The following is a 24,813-nucleotide window of genomic DNA, read 5'->3' on the forward strand; positions in this document are numbered from 1 at the left end:
CAGGATATTCAGTCCTACCAGGATATTCAGAACTACCAGGATATTCAGTCCTACCAGGATATTTAATCCTACCTGGATATTTAATCCTACCAGGATATTCAGTCCTACCAGGATATTTAATCCTACCAGGATATTTAATCCTACCAGGATATTCAGTCCTACCAGGATATTTAATCCTACCAGGATATTCAGTCCTACCAGGATATTCAGTCCTACCAGGATATTTAATCCTACCAGGATATTTAATCCTACCAGGATATTCAGTCCTACCAGGATATTCAGTCCTACCAGGATATTCAGTCCTACCAGGATATTTAATCCTACCAGGATATTCAGTCCTACCAGGATATTTAATCCTACCAGGATATTCAGTCCTACCAGGATATTCAGTCCTACCAGGATATTCAGTCCTACCAGGATATTTAATCCTACCAGGATATTTAATCCTACCAGGATATTCAGTCCTACCAGGATATTCAGTCCTACCAGGATATTTAATCCTACCAGGATATTCAGTCCTACCAGGATATTTAATCCTACCAGGATATTTAATCCTACCAGGATATTCAGTCCTACCAGGATATTCAGTCCTACCAGGATATTTAATCCTACCAGGATTAACAGGATATTTAATCCTACCAGGATATTTAATCCTACCAGGATTTTCAGTCCTACCAGGATATTTAATCCTACCAGGATATTCAGTCCTACCAGGATATTCAGTCCTACCAGGATATTTAATCCTACCAGGATATTTAATCCTACCAGGATATTCAGTCCTACCAGGATATTCAGTCCTACCAGGATATTCAGTCCTACCAGGATATTTAATCCTACCAGGATATTCAGTCCTACCAGGATATTTAATCCTACCAGGATATTCAGTCCTACCAGGATATTCAGTCCTACCAGGATATTCAGTCCTACCAGGATATTTAATCCTACCAGGATATTTAATCCTACCAGGATATTTAATCCTACCAGGATATTCAGTCCTACCAGGATATTCAGTCCTACCAGGATATTTAATCCTACCAGGATATTCAGTCCTACCAGGATATTCAGTCCTACCAGGATATTTAATCCTACCAGGATATTTAATCCTACCAGGATATTTAATCCCAGCATGCCGACTCTGTCCTCTCTAAACGGTGTTAAGTAAAATAACGTCATGCACATCATTTCCAAGCAGGCAAAACTACAGTTGGGAATTTATATATTTTTGCAAACAAAATGTTTATAGTGCATTATGTGGAATATCTCATTCAAAATGTCAACTAGATGTATCTATATTCTTATTTTATTATACATGATTAGCATATTTAACATGGTTGCATATTCTCTGTATTATTAATGTGATCATATATTCAAAACAATGTTTAGCTTTTTTTTTAACTTACATACATAACACATAGCTTATCATATCAACCAATACACATGGATAAACATGGGGTACAAAACCAGGCACATTTACAACATGACATTGTTTACATTCGTTCACATTGATCCAGTGCAAACACAATACGACAGAGAAGCACAGCCCCTTCCCTGTAGGTATAGGTCACGTGACAGTTGTTGGGTTGTGACACCTCTGGTATTCACAATATGTTAACGCAATATCAAATATACAATCTATACCAGTATAGTCAGACAGACTAGTGTCCTGTCCAGGGGGTGTACTAGTACAGTAATATATACCAGTATAGTCAGACAGACTAGTGTCCTGTCCAGGGGTAGTACTAGTACATTAATATATACCAGTAGTGTCCTGTCCAGGGGGTGTACTAGTACAGTAATATATACCAGTATAGTCAGACAGACTAGTGTCCTGTCCAGGGGTAGTACTAGTACATTAATATATACCAGTAGTGTCCTGTCCAGGGGGAGTACTAGTACAGTAATCTATACCAGTATAGTCAGACAGACTAGTGTCCTGTCCAGGGGGTGTACTAGTACATTAAGTTGCCTCACTCTTCAGAAACAGGAGACAGGCTCCTGTCCTTTGGTTCGCTCTGGCTTGGACAAGGGGGTGTACTAGTACATTAAGTTGCCTCACTCTTCAGAAACAGGAGACAGGCTCCTGTCCTTTGGTTCGCTCTGGCTTGGACAAGGGGGTGTACTAGTACATTAAGTTGCCTCACTCTTCAGAAACAGGAGACAGGCTCCTGCCCTTTGGTTCGCTCTGGCTTGGACAAGGCTTTCTTATTTTGCCAGTATGCTCACAGAGTAAGACACTGCTCTAGAGAGATACTACTCCTATGATCACTCTATGGTTGTGTGCTCCAAATGGCACCCTATTCCCTACATATTACACTACTTTTAACCACAGCCCTATGGGCTCTGGTCAATAGTAGTGCACTATATAGGGAATAGGGTGCCTTACCTTTTGGGACGCCTGCCTACATCGGTGATTAATTAATACAACCTTAGTTCTCCAGAGGGATGAACGGTTCATTGTTAACTATGTGCTGAACGTAATGAGTTGGCAGATTACCTCATCGTATTAACAAGAGACCGGAAACAGAGTTGGAAACCAATTAGGAACATGCATCAACACCTTTCTCCTCCATTTCCAGCAGTGTGATTATGAAGAAACAAACAAATGAAAATAAAATAAGCAACATCATTCTCTACTTTTAAATGAAAGGGAACATTCTAGGCTAGGGAATACAATAGGCTAGGGAACATTCTAGGCTAGGGAACATTCTAGGCTAGGGAACATTCTAGGCTAGGGAACATTCTAGGCTAGGGAACATTCTAGGCTAGGGAACATTCCAGGCTAGGGAACATTCCAGGCTAGGGAAGATTCCAGGCTAGGGAACATTCTAGGCTAGGGAACATTCTGGGCTAGGGAACATTCTAGGCTAGGGAACATTCTAGGCTAGGGAACATTCTGGGCTAGGGAACATTCTAGGCTAGGGAACATTCTAGGCTAGGGAACATTCCAGGCTAGGGAACATTCCAGGCTAGGGAAGATTCCAGGCTAGGGAACATTCTAGGCTAGGGAACATTCTGGACTAGGGAACATTCTTTCAGTTAGTTTTAAGTTATGTTCATATTCCAGTGTGGAATTATACCAACTGTAAAAGACACATACTGTAAATGGTACATACTGTACATGATACCAACTGCAAATGATACATACTGTAAATGATACCTACTGTAAATGGTACATACTGTAAATGATACATACTGTAAATGGTACATACTGTAAATGATACATACTGTAAATGGTACATACTGTAAATGATACATACTGTAAATGGTACATACTGTAAATGATACATACGGCAGGCTTACACCATGACTTCTCTGTTAAAGACCGTTAATTCCTCTGATTTGCCTCCAACACCTCTGCCCCTCCTCTCCTAGTCTCTTTCTAAAGGCCTGGGTTAGAAGGTTTCCCCTGCAGGTCAACTGTTGGTTGGTGAGCGAGGTAGTAGAGATGTTACAGGGAAACAGAAACGCTGGGAGAATATTCATCAGGTAGCTAAGCGCCGTCACATGAAGTTTTAGCTGCTGTATGGGCACCAGCCATACTCTGGTGAAACCCAGAGAGATGTGTTCCAGAGGGTCATTGGGGATCTAACAACGTGTTAGTTTGACAGGAGGGAAGGGGATTGATATAGATTTCTGTAATGAAAAACTTTTGAGGAATCTACAGTGGAGCTTAATGCCACACTATTAGATCCACTCAACTCCCAGCAGGGAGGAGAACAGATGGAGAGAGTTGATGTTTCTGTACTCTATTATCTGGAGACAATCTCTTTATGATATGACCTTTAGGCTTATAGGGGAGGACAGGGGTGAGAGGGTCAAGCCTGAGAGACTGGTGCGCTACTCTACATAATACTGTATACATTGCCTTACTTGCTGTGTGGGGTCAATAGGTGCAAAAGCAATGACGAGCACCAGCATTTTTTTGTGAAGAGAGGAATAGGACTAAACAGGAAATTCAATATTCCTGCTGCTGGGAGGAGTTAGAATGTGTTCCATCTGATACTACTGGGAGGAGTCAGAATGTGTTCCATCTGATACTACTGGGAGGAGTCAGAATGTATTCCATCTGATACTACTGGGAGGAGTCAAAATGTGTTCCATCTGATACTACTGGGAGGAGTCAGAATGTGTTCCATCTGATACTACTGGGAGGAGTCAGAATGTGTTCCATCTGATACTACTGGGAGGAGTCAGAATGTGTTCCATCTGATACTACTGGGAGGAGTCAGAATGTGTTCCATCTGATACTACTGGGAGGAGTCAGAATGTGTTCCATCTGATACCACTGGGAGGAGTCAGAATGTGTTCCATCTGATACTACTGGGAGGAGTCAGAATGTGTTCCATCTGATACTACTGGGAGGAGTCAGAATGTGTTCCATCTGATACTACTGGGAGTAGTCAGAATGTGTTCCATCTGATACTACTGGGAGGAGTCAGAATGTGTTCCATCTGATACTACTGGGAGGAGTCCGAATGTGTTCCATCTGATACTACTGGGAGGAGTCAGAATGTGTTCCATCTGATACTACTGGGAGGAGTCAGAATGTGTTCCATCTGATACTACTGGGAGGAGTCCGAATGTGTTCCATCTGATACTACTGGGAGGAGTCAGAATGTGTTCCATCTGATACTACTGGGAGGAGTCAGAATGTGTTCCATCTGATACTACTGGGAGGAGTCCGAATGTGTTCCATCTGATACTACTGGGAGGAGTCAGAATGTGTTCCATCTGATACTACTGGGAGGAGTCAGAATGTGTTCCATCTGATACTACTGGGAGGAGTCAGAACCCTGAAAATGATCATCTTAGTATATGTTTTTTAAAGCTAGTATTTTTGTATGTTTAAATTGAACAACAAAGTTCAAATAAATGTGTGATTTTTGTAATATAGAGAGAAGATTCAATCTGAACGTACTATTTATATGTAGATACAGATTGATGTTGAAATACTAACGTAGTGAGAGCTACTGAAGATCTGCATTGTCTTCGGTAACAATGGGACGAATGCCAACCAACACTGTTTCTTCTGTAGCTCGGTCTGTTTCCGTGGCTCGGGGCTCAGAGAAGCTCAGACAGAGAAATGCCACGTCCCAAAACCTGCAGTCTGGAAAGGTCAGTGTCTTGGCCACTACAGACCTCTCACAGGGTCAGGATGTTGACATTTTATTCAATTCTCTCACTTTATCCCCAGGATCTCAGCAGGATTTGGCCAGTATTGCTTATTGTGTGAAGTTTCTTCAGTTGTTTTTTTTTAGTTTAGTCCAACTTCTAGACCTTCTCCTGTTTAGATCAGGAAGCTGGCCAGCCCAGATTCAGTTGAAGGGATCTCCCGCTCAGTTCAACACACGACATAGAAAGATCACTGTTCGTATTGTTCACAGACACATCCATCAGCCTAGTTTCATGCAAAAGGATGATCAGAAATGCAACATCATGTTTTGAAGAAGGTAATGTACAAAACCCGTACAGTCTCTCTCATGAACACTCCCTCCATCTTGGTTCGAGAGACCACGGAGAAAAGGTTACCACCTCTTTCCGGAAACAACCGAAAACAAGATGGCGTTTGTTTTCCAGTGGAGTTTTCCCTTTGCCCTAGAAAACATAGGTAGCTGAGATGGCATACAAACTATATGCTGTTCCCTCCTCCAGGCTCTACTGTACAATCTCAATGGTACACACACACACACACACACACACACAACATGAACTGACGCCATGTTTAAAGATAAGAGGACTATTCACAACACAACCAACTGTACAGACGGTCTGCTACTTTATACAAGGATCTAGACAGCATTGTGATGAGCTACTCTCAAGACAGCTAGCTGTCTGTCTGTCTGCTCCGGGTTCATTCTTTTTTTCAACTACAAACCAGCAACTACGATTTAGAACATATTATACAGAAAGGTCTTTGTACCCAAATGGCACCCTATTCCCTATATAGTGCACAACTTTTGATTAGGGCCCATAGAGAATAGGGTGCCATTTGGGATGCAGGGAAGGTTTCTTCAGGGAAGGTTTTCAGGCATTCAGGCCTTGTCATAATAATGCTGTGTGATGCAGGGAAGGTTTTTTAGGCATTCAGGCCTTGTCATAATAATGCTGTGTGATGCAGGGAAGGTTTTTAGGCATTCAGGCCTTGTCATAATAATGCTTTGTGATGTAGGGAAGGTTTTCAGGCATTCAGGCCTTGTCATAATAATGCTGTGTGATGTAGGGAAGGTTTTCAGGCATTCAGGCCTTGTCATAATAATGCTGTGTGATATAGGGAAGGTTTTCAGGCATTCAGGCCTTGTCATAATAATGCTGTGTGATGCAGGGAAGGTTTTCAGGCATTCAGGCCTTGTCATAATAATGCTGTGTGATGCAGGGAAGCTACGCCTCATAGAATCCCATTCATTGCTTCGCCTGATAGCTTTCATTCATCTTTTTTTCTGTTATGTTGAATAAGAATCATTATATCTACATTTTATATCAGTTCCTTTTGTCTTTTTCATCAGACATTATTAATATTGAAATAACATGAGTTTAGGGAATAATGTTTCTTTGAAGAGCTTTACAATTAGGTGCAAAACAATATAATCATATCTCATTGAATGCAACCTAAGATTCAGCTATTAGTGGACGAAACGCCAATGTTTCCAGACGTCAATCTGCTCCATTTTAAATAGACATCCTGAGAGGTTGAACCAACAGTGTATCAAAAATAAATAGCTATACCCCCCCCCCCACACACTCTATAGTGCTTTAGTTGTGACAGAATGGCTGTCTGGTGGTATTGAACAGATTCTTCCCTGGTTTTCCTTCTCACTCAGCTGTGTGGAGAGGAACCCAGACTGTCGTTAGTTAGCGTCCCGTGTACACAAAATCTGAAGAGAGTAAGACAAACAAAGGCACATTTAGTCAAATATTATGTCAAAAACACACGTGTACTAAATGTACCCTTCCGTATGATTAAGTTGTTTAGACGGTTTAGGGGATTATCGTTTTAGCGACTCAAAATGGAACTGTGATTAAAGACATAGAGTTAGACATACTAGAATGGGATATTGCCATCAAGTCTATGTTCTCTGGTGGGGGGACCAGCTGCCACGTTGGCTTTGTCCGTTCCTGTCATGGTAATTCTATTGGTAGGCTTACAGCCGTCTGTCCGTTCCAGTCATGGTAATTCTATTGGTAGGCTTACAGCCGTCTGTCCGTTCCAGTCATGGTAATTCTATTGGTAGACCTATATCTATAGTCTGGATATATAGTCCTGGTATGGTGGTATAGTCTTACCATGGTAGTAGTCTGGATATATAGTCTTGGTACAGTCTTACCATGGTAGCAGACTGGATATATAGTCTTGGTATGGGGGTATAGTCTTACCATGGTAGTAGTCTGGATATATAGTCTTGGTACAGTCTTACCATGGTAGCAGACTGGATATATAGTCTTGGTATGGTGGTATAGTCTTACCATGGTAGTAGTCTGGATATATAGTCTTGGTATAGTCTTACCATGGTAGTAGTCTGGATATATAGTCTTGGAATGGGGGTATAGTCTTACCATGGTAGTAGTCTGGATATATAGTCTTGGTATGGTGGTATAGTCTTACCATGGTAGTAGACTGGATATATAGTCTTGGTATGGTGGTATAGTCTTACCATGGTAGTAGTCTGGATATATAGTCTTAGTATAGTCTTACCATGGTAGTAGTCTGGATATATAGTCTTGGTATAGTCTTACCATGGTAGTAGACTGGATATATAGTCTTGGTATAGTCTTACCATGGTAGTAGTCTGGATATATAGTCTTGGTATGGTGGTGTAGTCTTACCATGGTAGTAGTCTGGATATATAGTCTTGGTAATGTGGTATAGTCTTACCATGGTAATAGTCTGGATATATAGTCTTGGTAATGTGGTATAGTCTTACCATGGTAGTAGTCTGGATATATAGTCTTGGTATAGTCTTACCATGGTAGTAGTCTGGATATATAGTCTTGGTATGGTGGTGTAGTCTTACCATGGTAGTAGTCTGGATATATAGTCTTGGTAATGTGGTATAGTCTTACCATGGTAATAGTCTGGATATATAGTCTTGGTAATGTGGTATAGTCTTACCATGGTAGTAGTCTGGATATATAGTCTTGGTATGGTGGTATAGTCTTACCATGGTAGTAGTCTGGATATATAGTCTTGGTAATGTGGTATAGTCTTACCATGGTAATAGTCTGGATATATAGTCTTGGTAATGTGGTATAGTCTTACCATGGTAGTAGTCTGGATATATAGTCTTGGTATAGTCTTACCATGGTAATAGTCTGGATATATAGTCTTGGTAATGTGGTATAGTCTTACCATGGTAGTAGTCTGGATATATAGTCTTGGTATGGTGGTATAGTCTTACCATGGTAGTAGACTGGATATATAGTCTTGGTATGGTGGTATAGTCTTACCATGGTAGTAGTCTGGATATATAGTCTTAGTATAGTCTTACCATGGTAGTAGTCTGGATATATAGTCTTGGTATAGTCTTACCATGGTAGTAGACTGGATATATAGTCTTGGTATAGTCTTACCATGGTAGTAGTCTGGATATATAGTCTTGGTATAGTCTTACCATGGTAGTAGTCTGGATATATAGTCTTGGTATAGTCTTACCATGGTAGTAGTCTGGATATATAGTCTTGGTATGGTCTTACCATGGTAGTAGACTGGATATATAGTCTTGGTATAGTCTTACCATGGTAGTAGTCTGGATATATAGTCTTGGTATGGTCTTACCATGGTAGTAGACTGGATATATAGTCTTGGTATAGTCTTACCATGGTAGTAGTCTGGATATATAGTCTTGGTATAGTCTTACCATGGTAGTAGACTGGATATATAGTCTTGGTATAGTCTTACCATGGTAGTAGTCTGGATATATAGTCTTGGTATAGTCTTACCATGGTAGTAGTCTGGATATATAGTCTTGGTATAGTCTTACCATGGTAGTAGTCTGGATATATAGTCTTGGTATGGTCTTACCATGGTAGTAGACTGGATATATAGTCTTGGTATAGTCTTACCATGGTAGTAGTCTGGATATATAGTCTTGGTATGGTCTTACCATGGTAGTAGACTGGATATATAGTCTTGGTACAGTCTTACCATGGTAGTAGACTGGATATATAGTCTTGGTATGGTGGTATAGTCTTACCATGGTAATAGTCTGGATATATAGTCTTGGTATAGTCTTACCATGGTAGTAGTCTGGATATATAATATTGGTATAGTCTTACCATGGTAGTAGTCTGGATATATAGTCTTGGTATAGTCTTACCATGGTAGTAGTCTGGATATATAATATTGGTATAGTCTTACCATGGTAGTAGTCTGGATATATAGTCTTGGTATGGTGGTATAGTCTTACCATGGTAGTAGACTGGATATATAGTCTTGGTATGGTGGTATAGTCTTACCATGGTAGTAGTCTGGATATATAGTCTTAGTATAGTCTTACCATGGTAGTAGTCTGGATATATAGTCTTGGTATAGTCTTACCATGGTAATAGTCTGGATATATAGTCTTGGTATAGTCTTACCATGGTAGTAGTCTGGATATATAGTCTTGGTATGGTGGTATAGTCTTACCATGGTAGTAGACTGGATATATAGTCTTGGTATGGTGGTATAGTCTTACCATGGTAGTAGTCTGGATATATAGTCTTAGTATAGTCTTACCATGGTAGTAGTCTGGATATATAGTCTTGGTATAGTCTTACCATGGTAGTAGACTGGATATATAGTCTTGGTATAGTCTTACCATGGTAGTAGTCTGGATATATAGTCTTGGTATAGTCTTACCATGGTAGTAGTCTGGATATATAGTCTTGGTATAGTCTTACCATGGTAGTAGTCTGGATATATAGTCTTGGTATGGGGGTAAAGTCTTACCATGGTAGTAGTCTGGATATATAGTCTTAGTATAGTCTTACCATGGTAGTAGTCTGGATATATAGTCTTGGTATAGTCTTACCATGGTAGTAGTCTGGATATATAATATTGGTAAAGTCCTACCATGGTAGTAGACTGGATATATAGTCTTGGTATGGGGGTAAAGTCCTACCATGGTAGTAGACTGGATATATAGTCTTGGTATAGTCTTACCATGGTAGTAGTCTGGATATATAGTCTTAGTATAGTCTTACCATGGTAGTAGTCTGGATATATAGTCTTGGTATAGTCTTACCATGGTAGTAGTCTGGATATATAGTCTTGGTATGGGGGTAAAGTCCTACCATGGTAGTAGACTGGATATATAGTCTTGGTATAGTCTTACCATGGTAGTAGTCTGGATATATAGTCTTGGTATGGGGGTAAAGTCTTACCATGGTAGTAGTCTGGATATATAGTCTTGGTATAGTCTTACCATGGTAGTAGTCTGGATATATAGTCTTGGTATGGTGGTACAGTCTTACCATAGTAATAGTCTGGATATATAGTCTTGGTATGGTGGTATAGTCTAACCATGGTAGTAGTCTGGATATATAGTCTTGGTATGGGGGTATAGTCTTACCATGTTAGTAGTCTGGATATATAGTCTTGGTATGGGGGTAAAGTCCTACCATGGTAGTAGACTGGATATATAGTCTTGGTATAGTCTTACCATGGTAATAGTCTGGATATATAGTCTTGGTATAGTCTTACCATGGTAGTAGTCTGGATATATAGTCTTGGTATGGTGGTGTAGTCTTACCATGGTAGTAGTCTGGATATATAATATTGGTATAGTCTTACCATGGTAGTAGTCTGGATATATAGTCTTGGTATGGGGGTAAAGTCCTACCATGGTAGTAGACTGGATATATAGTCTTGGTATAGTCTTACCATGGTAGTAGTCTGGATATATAGTCTTGGTATGGGGGTAAAGTCCTACCATGGTAGTAGACTGGATATATAGTCTTGGTATAGTCTTACCATGGTAGTAGTCTGGATATATAATATTGGTATAGTCTTACCATGGTAGTAGTCTGGATATATAGTCTTGGTATGGTGGTGTAGTCTTACCATGGTAGTAGTCTGGATATATAATATTGGTATAGTCTTACCATGGTAGTAGTCTGGATATATAGTCTTGGTATGGGGGTAAAGTCCTACCATGGTAGTAGACTGGATATATAGTATTGGTATGGGGGTATAGTCTTACCATGGTAGTAGACTGGATATATAGTATTGGTATGGGGGTATAGTCTTACCATGGTAGTAGTCTGGATATATAGTCTTGGTATGGGGGTAAAGTCCTACCATGGTAGTAGACTGGATATATAGTATTGGTATGGGGGTATAGTCTTACCATGGTAGTAGTCTGGATATATAATATTGGTATAGTCTTACCATGGTAGCAGTCTGGATATATAGTCTTGGTATGTTGGTATAGTCTTACCATGGTAGTAGTCTGGATATATAGTCTTGGTATGGGGGTATAGTCTTACCATGGTAGTAGTCTGGATATATAGTCTTGGTATGGTGGTATAGTCTTACCATGGTAGTAGTCTGGATATATAGTCTTGGTATGGGGGTATAGTCTTACCATGTTTGTAGTCTGGATATATAGTCTTGGTATGGTGTTACAGTCTTACCATGGTAGTAGTCTGGATATATAGTCTTGGCATGGGGGTATAGTCCTACCATGGTAGTAGTCTGGATATATAGTCTTGGTATAGTCTTACCATGGTAGTAGTCTGGATATATAGTCTTGGTATAGTCTTACCATGGTAGTAGTCTGGATATATAGTCTTGGTATGGTGGTGTAGTCTTACCATGGTAGTAGTCTGGATATATAGTCTTGGTATGGTGGTATAGTCTTACCATGGTAGTAGCCTGGATATATAGTCTTGGTAATGTGGTATAGTCTTACCATGGTAATAGTCTGGATATATAGTCTTGGTATAGTCTTACCATGGTAGTAGTCTGGATATATAGTCTTGGTATGGTGGTATAGTCTTATCATGGTAGTAGTCTGGATATATAGTCTTAGTATAGTTTAACCATGGTAGTAGTCTGGATATATAGTCTTGGTATGGGGGTAAAGTCCTACCATGGTAGTAGTCTGGATATATAGTATTGGTATAGTTTAACCATGGTAGTAGTCTGGATATATAGTCTTGGTATGGGGGTAAAGTCCTACCATGGTAGTAGTCTGGATATATAGTCTTGGTATAGTCTTACCATGGTAGTAGTCTGGATATATAGTCTTGGTAATGTGGTATAGTCTTACCATGGTAATAGTCTGGATATATAGTATTGGTATGGGGGTATAGTCTTACCATGGTAGTAGTCTGGATATATAGTCTTGGTATAGTCTTACCATGGTAGTAGTCTGGATATATAGTATTGGTATGGTGGTATAGTCTTACCATGGTAATAGTCTGGATATATAGTCTTGGTAATGTGGTATAGTCTTACCATGGTAGTAGTCTGGATATATAGTATTGGTATGGTGGTATAGTCTTACCATGGTAGTAGTCTGGATATATAGTCTTGGTATGGTGGTAAAGTCCTACCATGGTAGTAGTCTGGATATATAGTCTTGGTATAGTCTTACCATGGTAATAGTCTGGATATATAGTCTTGGTATGGTGGTATAGTCTAACCATGGTAGTAGTCTGGATATATAGTCTTACCATGGTAGTAGTCTGGATATATAGTCTTGGTATGGTGGTACAGTCCTACCATGGTAGTAGTCTGGATATATAGTCTTGGTATGGTGGTGTAGTCTTACCACGGTAGTAGTCTGGATATATAGTCTTGGTATGTTGGTATAGTCTTACCACGGTAGTAGTCTGGATATATAGTCTTGGTATGTTGGTATAGTCTTACCACGGTAGTAGTCTGGGTTGAAGTTCTCATAGATGGGGTAGAGAGGGTTCTCCTGCTCACTACGGAGCTTCCTGGCTCTCAGGACATCTCGAACACACTGGTGGAGGAAGGAGTACTGGTACTGTGGGGAGGACAGCATTCACATCAATATCACCAATACTACTGTTCATCTGCTGTGGGGAGAACAGCATTCACACCAATACTACTGTTAATCTGCTGTGGGGAGAACAGCATTCACATCAATACTACTGTTCATCTGCTGTGGGGAGGACAGCATTCACATCAATACTACTGTTCATCTGCTGTGGGGAGGACAGCATTCACATCAATACTACTGTTCATCTGCTGTGGGGAGGACAGCATTCACACCAATACTACTGTTCATCTGCTGTGGGGAGGACAGCATTCACATCAATACTACTGTTCATCTACTGTGGGGAGGACAGCATTCACATCAATACTACTGTTCATCTACTGTGGGGAGGACAGCATTCACATCAATACTACTGTTCATCTACTGTGGGGAGGACAGCATTCACATCAATACTACTGTTCATCTACTGTGGGGAGGACAGCATTCACATCAATACTACTGTTCATCTACTGTGGGGAGGACAGCATTCACATCAATACTATTGTTCATCTGCTGTGGGGAGGACAGCATTCACATCAATACTACTGTTCATCTGCTGTGGGGAGGACAGCATTCACATCAATACTACTGTTCATCTACTGTGGGGAGGACAGCATTCACATCAATACTACTGTTCATCTACTGTGGGGAGGACAGCATTCACATCAATATCACCAATACTACTGTTCATCTGCTGTGGGGAGGACAGCATTCACATCAATACTACTGTTCATCTACTGTGGGGAGAACAGCATTCACATCAATACTACTGTTCATCTACTGTGGGGAGGACAGCATTCACATCAATATCACCAATACTACTGTTCATCTGCTGTGGGGAGAACAGCATTCACACCAATACTACTGTTCATCTACTGTGGGGAGGACAGCATTCACATCAATACTACTGTTCATCTGCTGTGGGGAGGACAGCATTCACATCAATACTACTGTTCATCTACTGTGGGGAGGACAGCATTCACATCAATACTACTGTTCATCTACTGTGGGGAGGACAGCATTCACATCAATACTACTGTTCATCTGCTGTGGGGAGAACAGCATTCACATCAATACTACTGTTCATCTACTGTGGGGAGGACAGCATTCACATCAATACTACTGTTCATCTACTGTGGGGAGGACAGCATTCACATCAATACTACTGTTCATCTACTGTGGGGAGGACAGCATTCACATCAATTTCACCAATACTACTGTTCATCTGCTGTGGGGAGGACAGCATTCACATCAATACTACTGTTCATCTACTGTGGGGAGGACAGCATTCACATCAATACTACTGTTCATGCAACATGTCTGCTAAATGCGTTGTGCCTTTGCCATTTTGACAACAGACTGTGTTATCCCACTAAGCTAAAGCCTTGGCATTATGATTGGGGAGCTATTGCAAGACGTTGTGTCTCAGGCACAAACATTGTGCTATCATTACCACTGCATAGCAGATCAATGGGATGAAGCCTTCCCTTTGATTCTGCTGAAACACGACTTTCTGATACACATCCCCATTTATTATTCCTGGCTATATATTATCTCTGGCTATATATTATCACTGGCTACATATTATCACTGGCTACATATTATCACGTATATATTATCACTGGCTATATAATATCACTGGCTATATAATATCACTGGCTATATATTATCACTGGCTATATATTATCTCTGGCTATATAATATCACTTGTATATTATCACCGACTATATATTATCACTTAAATATTATCATTTACATATTATCACTTATATATTATCATTTATATGTTATCACTGGCTAAATAATATCACTGGCTATATATTATCACTGGCTATATATTATCACTGGCTAAATAATATCACTGGCTAAATAATATCACTGGCTATATATTATCACTGGCTATATATTATCACTGGCTATATATTATCACTGGCTGTATAATATCATTGGCTATATATTATCACTGGCTATATATTGTCACTGGCTATATATTATCACTGGCTAAATCATATCACTGGCTAAATAATATCACTGGCTCTATATTATCACTTAATATTATCACTGGCTATATAATATCTTTGGCTATATATTATCACTGGCTATATAATATCACTGGCTATATAATATCACTGGCTGTATAATATCACTGGGGATCACTGGCAATATATTATCCCTGGCTATATAATATCACTGGCTATATTATATCATTGGGGATCACTGGCTATATATTATCACTGGCTATATATTATCACTGGCTATATATTATCACTGGCTGTATATTATCACTGGCTATTTATTATCACTGGCTATATATTATCACTGGCTATATATTATCACTGGGGATCACTGGCTATATATTATCACTGGCTATATATTATCACTGGCTATATATTATCACTGGCTATTTATTATCACTGGCTATATATTATCACTGGCTATATATTATCACTGGCTATATATTATCACTGGCTACATATTATCACTTATATATTATCACTGGCTATATATTATCACTGGGTATCACTGGCTATATATTATCACTGGCTATATATTTTCACTGGGTATATAATATCTCTGGCTATATGTCATCACTGGCTATATATTATCACTGGCTATATAATATCTCTGGCTATATATTATCACTGGCTATATAATATCATTGGCTATATATTATCCCTGGCTATATATATATAATATATATATATTATCACTGGGTATCACTGGCTATATATTATCACTGGCTATATATTATCACTGGGTATATATTATCACTGGCTATATATTATCACTGGCTATATATTATCACTGGGTATCACTGGCTATATATTATCACTGGCTATATATTATCACTGGCTATATATTATCACTGGGTATATATTATCACTGGCTATATATTATCACTGGCTATATATTATCACTGGGTATCACTGGCTATATATTATCACTGGCTATATATTATCACTGGGTATCACTGGCTATATATTATCACTGGCTATATATTATCACTGGGTATCACTGGCTAACATTGACGTTCATTATACTCATGGAAATGTACCAGCTGATGGAAACAGTAGTGTTGAATGAGCTGAGGGTTTTATCCGGCGTTACCTCTGTTTGCACCATGTGAGAGCGGTGCAGTCGGAGGTCAAACACACAGCCGTAGACGTCCACTGTTCCTATGCTGTCCAGCTGTTGAAGGACCCGGTCCAGAACCATGAACGTCCCTGTACGACCCACTCCAGCACTGAGGGAGAGAGAGAGAGAGAAGAGTGATTAATGTAGTTTACATAACATTTACGATTGACGTCCATGTATTTATACACTTGCGGTAAATCATATTAAAATTATTTGATATTGGTTTTTAATTTAATTGGTGTGCCTAAACAGCTACCATCCTGATTGAAGGATTTCTCCTTTGACACGCACACGCGCACACACACACACACACACACACACACACACACACACACACACACACACACACACACACACACACACACACACACACACACACACACACACACACACACACACACACAGTAATGATAAATGATGACGATCAATCATAATCCATCACCCAGGACGTTGCACATAACATCATTCCAGCTGGACGCTTCACTGAAACACAGTACACCAGTACTAACAGAGTTCTCTCTCCACTTTGACGGCACATCTAACATCTTGGACATAAAGGGGAGCTGGTCAGGGTCAGTAGATCACTGGTCTAGGCTCTAGACGTCACCAACAGTGATGGAATGGCAGACTCCTGTAGCTGAGAGCGATAAAGAGTCACCGCCGAGTAATGGACTCTCCTCTGGGGGAAAAACGACCCTTACTTACTTCTCCTTCCTGTAAAGTGTGTTGTGGCTTATCTGTGAACTTTACATTCCTGTTGATCTGAACCTGAAGGAGTGTAGAGCACCATCGGCCAGGTTCATCTAATTTCTGTCTATATAGAGCTGAGGGTGGTCCAGTTCACCATCAGCCAGGTTCATCTAATTTCTGTCTATATAGAGCTGAGGGTGGTCCAGTTCACCATCAGCCAGGTTCATCTCATTTCTGTCTATATAGAGCTGAGGGTGGTCCAGTTCACCATCAGCCAGGTTCATCTCATTTCTGTCTATATAGAGCTGAGGGTGGTCCAGACACCATCAGCCAGGTTCATCTCATTTCTGTCTATATAGAGCTGAGGGTGGTCCAGATCCCCATTAGCCAGGTTCATCTCATTTCTGTCTATATAGAGCTGAGGGTGGTCCAGTTCACCATCAGCCAGGTTCATATATTAAAAACCAAAGTCTATCATTCCAATAAACGTTATACCCCTTGGTCTTCAGGAATAGGACTTGTTAATATGGAAGTATAGATCAGCCTAGTTGTTTAACCCGAGGCCAAACATTCCCTCATTGTGAAAAGTAATTAAGGTCTGAAAGGACTGAGGAAGAGGCAAACATCCTGCTTATCGATCAAAACTAAGGACTTATTAGCCAGCCCTGGAGGACCGATTGGGCTCATTGATTTGAAAAATAAATGCTGCGCTCATGGAATGAAAAGTGCTATTTACACATGAAAAATGCTTGGCATGTGCTGCGTTTGTTACAGGCCTATTGTTGACCTTTTTGTTGGTGACACTTTGATACATTGACAACATGCAGCTGTTTTAAAGGGCAAATCCACCCGATGAAACAACAACAAAATGGATGCTCCGCCTCTGCTTTGGTAAAAAGCTGAGGGATGGGCCTGGAGAAATGTAACCACTCTCGGGTTAATAGACAGAGCTATGGATGCGAGGACTGACCCTCCATGATGTCACAATGATTGTTTTAACCATGTTATGAGGCCTGTTTACATTTACAATGTTTACAAACATGGTGTAAAACAAACATATATTTTGGGTTCAGTGTGACAGTTGAACTAAACTCATGAGGCATTTATAAGTTATATTCTTCAAGAATCAATGGATATATACAAATATACATTTATAAATACAAAAAATGGATGTAGCAACTACATAACGTCCCTTTAAGTCTATCCAATCCAAAGTGTGTGAGTTTGAGCGTGTGTTCATTAGGTCTATGGATGTCTTATTTTATTTATCAGCTTGAATTAGATTAGCGATAAAAGCCCACGTTTATACCACAGGCTGGGATCCACACTATACAGCTGTTATTCCATAGGCTGGGATCCTCACTATACAGCTGTTATTCTATAGGCTGGGATCCACACTATACAGCTGTTATTCTATAGGCTGGGATCCACACTATACAGCTGTTATTCTATAGGCTGGAATCCACACTATACAGCTGTTATTCTATAGGCTGGGATCCTCACTATACAGCTGTTATTCTATAGGCTGGGATCCTCACTATACAGCTGTTATTCTATAGGCTGGGATCCAAACTATACAGCTGTTATTCTATAGGCTGGGATCCACACTATACAGCTGTTATTCTATAGGCTGGGATCCTCACTATACAGCTGTTATTCTATAGGCTGGGATCCACACTATACAGCTGTTATTCTATAGGCTGGGATCCACACTATACAGCTGTTATTCTATAGGCTGGGATCCACACTATACAGCTGTTATTCTATAGGCTGGGATCCACACTATACAGCTGTTATTCTATAGGCTGGGATCCACACTATACAGCTGTTATTCTATAGGCTGGGATCCACACTATACAGCTGTTATTCTATAGGCTGGGATCCTCACTATACAGCTGTTATTCTATAGGCTGGGATCCACACTATACAGCTGTTATTCTATAGGCTGGGATCCTCACTATACAGCTGTTATTCTATAGGCTGGGATCCACACTATACAGCTGTTATTCTATAGGCTGGGATCCACACTATACAGCTGTTATTCTATAGGCTGGGATCCACACTATACAGCTGTTATTCTATAGGCTGGGATCCTCACTATACAGCTGTTATTCTATAGGCTGGGATCCACACTATACAGCTGTTATTCTATAGGCTGGGATCCACACTATACAGCTGTTATTCTATAGGCTGGGATCCTCACTATACAGCTGTTATTCTATAGGCTGGGATCCACACTATACAGCTGTTATTCTATAGGCTGGGATCCACACTATACAGCTGTTATTCTATAGGCTGGGATCCACACTATACAGCTGTTATTCTATAGGCTGGGATCCTCACTATACAGCTGTTATTCTATAGGCTGGGATCCACACTATACAGCTGTTATTCTATAGGCTGGGATCCACACTATACAGCTGTTATTCTATAGGCTGGGATCCTCACTATACAGCTGTTATTCTATAGGCTGGGATCCTCACTATACAGCTGTTATTCTATAGGCTGGGATCCTCACTATACAGCTGTTATTCTATAGGCTGGGATCCACACTATACAGCTGTTATTCCATAGGCTGGGATCCACACTATACAGCTGTTATTCCATAGGCTGGGATCCACACTGTTATTCTATAGGCTGGGATCCACACTATGCAACTGTTGCCAGAGCACGTTTTAACTGACTGTCCACTGGTTTCAAAAACAATGATTGACAGGCAGCTTAAATTTATTGAATTAATCTATTATTGGGTTCAAATACACATTTAGATTTGTGAACAGTCGTCCACAACAACCACAATCCGTACGGCGCAAATAGCTAAATGAGACAGCAGCAGTGTGATTCACATCAATACGCTGTGTAGATAACAATAAGAAGTCATATCTGTATCGCCGTAGACAACACCACTGATGTCATCCTGACCTCCAAGCGTTTATTCAAGTTGGATCATCTTTGGATGCCGACAGCAGTCGCTCCATTGGAAGACACAGCTTGGACTGTAGCCTACAAACCCCTATTCCTGCTCTTTTCCCACAATCCATCAAACACATTTGGTGTGTCATCATAGTGGTCTCTGATTGGTGGTCAGACTCTCTCAGGTGGAACAAACTTAAACTTCCACCTTTTTTCAACGCTGATTTGAATGTCATTGACAAAACAGAGAAGCGTCAAAGATTTTTTTTATTCTCGCAAACATCTTTGAATTTTTAAAGTAATCCTCGAAGTAATCATCTAGTTTTTCAAAAGTATCTGATTACAATATTTTAGCTGGTAACGAATTACAGTTACTGTTTCTGTTGTAATCCCTTATATGTAGTGGATTACTAACCCTGCGAGGGGACGAGTCTCATGTATGGAGCTGATCAATGATTAAACCGGCCTCAATACATTTTCTCACGTTGCTGGTCTTCTCTTTGACTGACGTCTGCCAAGGGGGAAACTCTTTCTGATGGGAGATGAACCCTCTGACTCCGCTAACTTTACATCTACACAGGCATCGTTTCCTGTGTTTGAATACACACACACGCAAACGCACGCACACGCAAACGCACACGCACACACACACACACACACGCTCCACACCCTCCACACACACGCTCCACACCCTCCACACACACGCACACACCCTCCACACACACGCACACACCCTCCACACACACCCTCCACACACACACACCCACCCACCCACCCACCCACCCCCCCACACACACACACACACACACACACACACACACACACACACACACACACACACACACACATCGATGTGGCCCTTCCACACACACACCGATGTTGCCCTTCCACACACACACCAATGTGGCCCTTCCACACACACACCGATGTGGCCCTTCCACATACCTGCAGTGAACAACGGTGGCTCCAGTGCTGGGGGCCCTGTCGATGTAGTCTCTGACGGTCCGTACGAACTCAATGAGGGACTGGGTGGTCTCGGGGACCCCGTGGTCTGGCCACACCGTGTAGTGGAAGTGTCTCACCACCCGAGGGAAGCTGGGACGACCCTCCTGAAGAGACACAGGATGAGGGATGTTCAGGACAGGAAATGCAGGGTATATCCCTCTTCGGGGCTCCCGAGTTGCGCAGCGGTCTAAGGTACTGTATCTCAGTGCAAGAGACGACACTACAGTCCCTGGCTCAAATCCAGGCTGAATCACATCCGGCCGGGATTGGAAGTCCCATAGGGCGGCGCACAATTGGCCCAGCGTTGTCCGGGTTTGGCCGGGATAGGCCGTCATTGTAAATAAGATTTTGTTCTTAACTGACTTACCTAGTTAAATAAAAGGTTAAATAAAATATAAATAAATACATTTAAAAAAAATAAAGTCGGACCTCCACACCAGGTCTAGAATGTACTTTGTAGATCAGGATCTAAGCGATTAGAGCATTGAACAGTTTTATCTGTCTTGGTACTGATGGTTTATATAAAAACAGGTCGTCCTAATGAACTGAAAGCTCTTCAGTTGGGCTACAGCTTTCAATAGAGTGACAGTAACAGAGAAGCTGCCATATTATCTGAGGTGATTGTTTCTGAGGTGCTTGTTACTGAGGTGATTGTTACTGAGGTGATTGTTTCTGAGGTGATTGTTACTGAGGTGATTGTTACTGAGGTGATTGTTTCTGAGGTGATTGTTACTGAGGTGATTGTTTCTGAGGTGATTGTTACTGAGGTGATTGTTACTGAGGTGATTGTTACTGAGGTGATTGTTACTGAGGTGATTGTTTCTGAGGTGATTGTTACTGAGGTGATTGTTTCTGAGGTGATTGTTACTGAGGTGATTGTTACTGAGGTGATTGTTACTGAGGTGATTGTTACTGAGGTGATTGTTTCTGAGGTGAATGTTACTGAGGTGATTGTTTCTGAGGTGAATGTTACTGAGGTGATTGTTACTGAGGTGAATGTTACTGAGGTGATTGTTACTCACAGAGCTGATCTTGAACTCCCTGATTGTCCATTCAGCCAGGACAGACTCAGACAGCATTTGAACCACCAGGTCTCCATAGTACAGAGGCTCCCGGTCAGCCGGCCAGTAGTGGTCACACTTCACCTGGACGGGGACAACAATGGCCACGGTTAGGCCATTAGATCTCTTGATTTGTTGTCTGACTGTCTGACTGACTGACTGGTTGATTAAGGGATTGAGTTATTTATTGAATAGTTTGTTCATTTATTCATGTGTTCATTTGTCCATCCCTCTATCCCCATCCATTCATCCATCTATCCCCATCCATTCATCACTCTATCCCCATCCAGTCATCCCTCTATCCCCATCCATTCACCCATCTATCCCCATCCATTCATCACTCTATCCCCATCCAGTCATCCCTCTATCCCCATCCATTCACCCATCTATCCCCATCCATTCATCACTCTATCCCCATCCATTCATCCCTCTATCCCCATCCTTCATCCCTCTATCCCCATCCATTCATCCCTCTATCCCCATCCATTCATCCCTCTATCCCCATCCCTCTATCCCCATCCATTCATCCCTCTATCCCCATCCATTCACCCATCTATCCCCATCCATTCATCCATCTATCCCCATCCATTCATCACTCTATCCCCATCCATTCATCCCTGTATCCCCATCCATTCATCCCTCTATCCCCATCCATTCATCCCTCTATCCCCATCCATTCATCCCTCTATCCCCATCCAGTCATCCCTCTATCCCCATCCATTCATCCCTCTATCCCCATCCATTCATCCCTCTATCCACCCAAAATGTCCCACACAAAGTAAAGTCCAATAATATCAGACTTATGTCTAATCAAATCAAATTGGATTTGTCACAAGCGCCGAATACAACAGGTTTAGACCTCACCGTAAAATGGTTACTGGCAAGGCCTTAACCAACAATGCAGTTTTAAGAAAATATTTTCTAAACAAACTAAAGTAAAATAAAAACACAATAAAATAACAATAATGATACAGCGGGTACCGGTACCGAGTCAATGTGTGGGGGTACCGGTACCGAGTCAATGTGGGGGGGTACCGGTACCGAGTCAATGTGGGGGGGTACCGGTACCGAGTCAATGTGTGGGGGTACCGGTACCGAGTCAATATGCCGGGGTACCGGTTAGTAATGAGGCTATATACAGCGGGTACCGGTACCGAGTCAATGTGCGGAGGTACCGGTTAGTAATGAGGCTATATACAGCGGGTACCGGTACCGAGTCAATGTGCGGAGGTACCGGTTAGTAATGAGGCTATATACAGCGGGTACCGGTACCGAGTCAATGTGCGGGGGTACCGGTTAATAATGAGGCTATATACAGGGGGTACCGGTACCGAGTCAATGTGCGGAGGTACCGGTTAATAATGAGGCTATATACAGGGGGTACCGGTACCGAGTCAATGTGGGGGGGTACCGGTACCGAGTCAATGTGGGGGGGTACCGGTACCGAGTCAATGTGTGGGGGTACCGGTACCGAGTCAATATGCCGGGGTACCGGTTAGTAATGAGGCTATATACAGCGGGTACCGGTACCGAGTCAATGTGCGGAGGTACCGGTTAGTAATGAGGCTATATACAGCGGGTACCGGTACCGAGTCAATGTGCGGGGGTACCGGTCAGTAATGAGGCTATATACAGCGGGTACCGGTACCGAGTCAATGTGCGGAGGTACCGGTTAGTAATGAGGCTATATACAGCGGGTACCGGTACCGAGTCAATGTGCGGGGGTACCGGTTAATAATGAGGCTATATACAGGGGGTACCGGTACCGAGTCAATGTGCGGAGGTACCGGTTAATAATGAGGCTATATACAGGGGGTACCGGTACCGAGTCAATGTGCGGAGGTTCCGGTTAGACGCAGTAATTTGTATATGTATTGTAGGGGTAAAGTAACTATGCATAGGTAATAAACATTGAGCAGCAGCAGTGTAAAAACAAAGGGGGGGGGGGGGGGGTCAATGCAAATAGTCCAGATGGCCAATTGATCCATTGTTCAGGAGTCTTATGGCGTGGGGATATAAGCTGTTAAGGAGCCTTTTGGACCGAGACTTGGAGCTCCGGTACCACTTGCCGTGTGGTAGCAGAGAGAACAGTCTATGACTTGGGGGACTGGAGTCTTTGACAATTTTTTGGGGCTTCCCCTGACACCGCCTGGTATAGAGGTCATGGATGGCAGGAATCTTGGCCCCAGTGATGTACTGAGCCGTACTCACTACCCTCTGTATGTCCTTACGGTCGGATGCCGAGCAGTTGCCATACCAGGCGGTGATGCAACCGGTGAGGATACTCTCGATGGTGCAGCTGTATAACCTTTTCAGGGTCTGGGAACCCATGCCAAATATTTTCAGTCTCCTGAGGGGGAAGAGGCGTTGTCCTGCCCTCTTCACGACTTTCTTGGTGTGTTTGGACCATGATAGTTTGTTGGTGTTGTGGACACCAAGGAACTGAAACTCTCGACCAGCTCCACTTCAGCCCCGTCGATGTGAATGAGGACCTGTTCAGTTAATCCAGTCAAGCCTAATGTCAAGTGCTCAATGATTTAGATTACTGACCATTATCAGGGTTCTTTAGGAACTATGGAAACACATCTGTCACCCCACCCTCCCTCCCTCCCTCCCACCAATCTCCGACTCACCCGTCCCTTCTCGACACACTGCGTCACCATGACGACGTTGTATACGTTGTGCTCCCACACCATCCTCCAGAAGTCATCCTTGGTTCCGGGGAGAGGGCCTTGGGTGGCGATGTACTCGCGGCGGAAGTTGTTCCCCTGAAACAGACAGATGGGGATCAGTCAGTCAATCAATCGTTCAATCATGGGGCAGGAAGCCTGGTTTAGATTCAGAGCCTATGACAAAAAAAAATATTTTGGGATGGTCTTGTAAGTTGAAACCTTATAACAGTGGGGTAAGTGTTGCAAATGCAGATTTATGCTGAAATATGAACCTACAGCCACATCTCACACTCTAATGAGACAAAGACAGTCTGAACCTACAGCCACTTCTCACACTCTAATGAGACAAAGACA

General features: G+C 41.8%; 1 protein-coding gene across 1 annotated transcript in view; it reads right to left on the reverse strand.

The window, feature by feature from the left end:
* Positions 1-1,286: 1,286 nt before the first annotated feature.
* The window catches only part of ptprbl (protein tyrosine phosphatase receptor type B, like), a 121,331-nt gene continuing 97,804 nt past the window's right edge, over positions 1,287-24,813 (reverse strand). The window contains exons 27-32 of the mRNA XM_036956587.1: positions 24,421-24,555; positions 21,749-21,871; positions 20,667-20,830; positions 16,092-16,227; positions 12,851-12,971; positions 1,287-6,872 (exon numbers count right to left, since the gene is read on the reverse strand). Coding sequence (XP_036812482.1) covers positions 6,850-6,872; positions 12,851-12,971; positions 16,092-16,227; positions 20,667-20,830; positions 21,749-21,871; positions 24,421-24,555 — 702 coding nt within the window. The 3' untranslated portion in view covers positions 1,287-6,849. The remainder of the gene's footprint in view (positions 6,873-12,850; positions 12,972-16,091; positions 16,228-20,666; positions 20,831-21,748; positions 21,872-24,420; positions 24,556-24,813) is intronic.

Source organism: Oncorhynchus mykiss, chromosome 21 (genome assembly GCF_013265735.2).
Source record: "Oncorhynchus mykiss isolate Arlee chromosome 21, USDA_OmykA_1.1, whole genome shotgun sequence".
NCBI classification, from domain to species: Eukaryota; Metazoa; Chordata; class Actinopteri; order Salmoniformes; family Salmonidae; genus Oncorhynchus; species Oncorhynchus mykiss.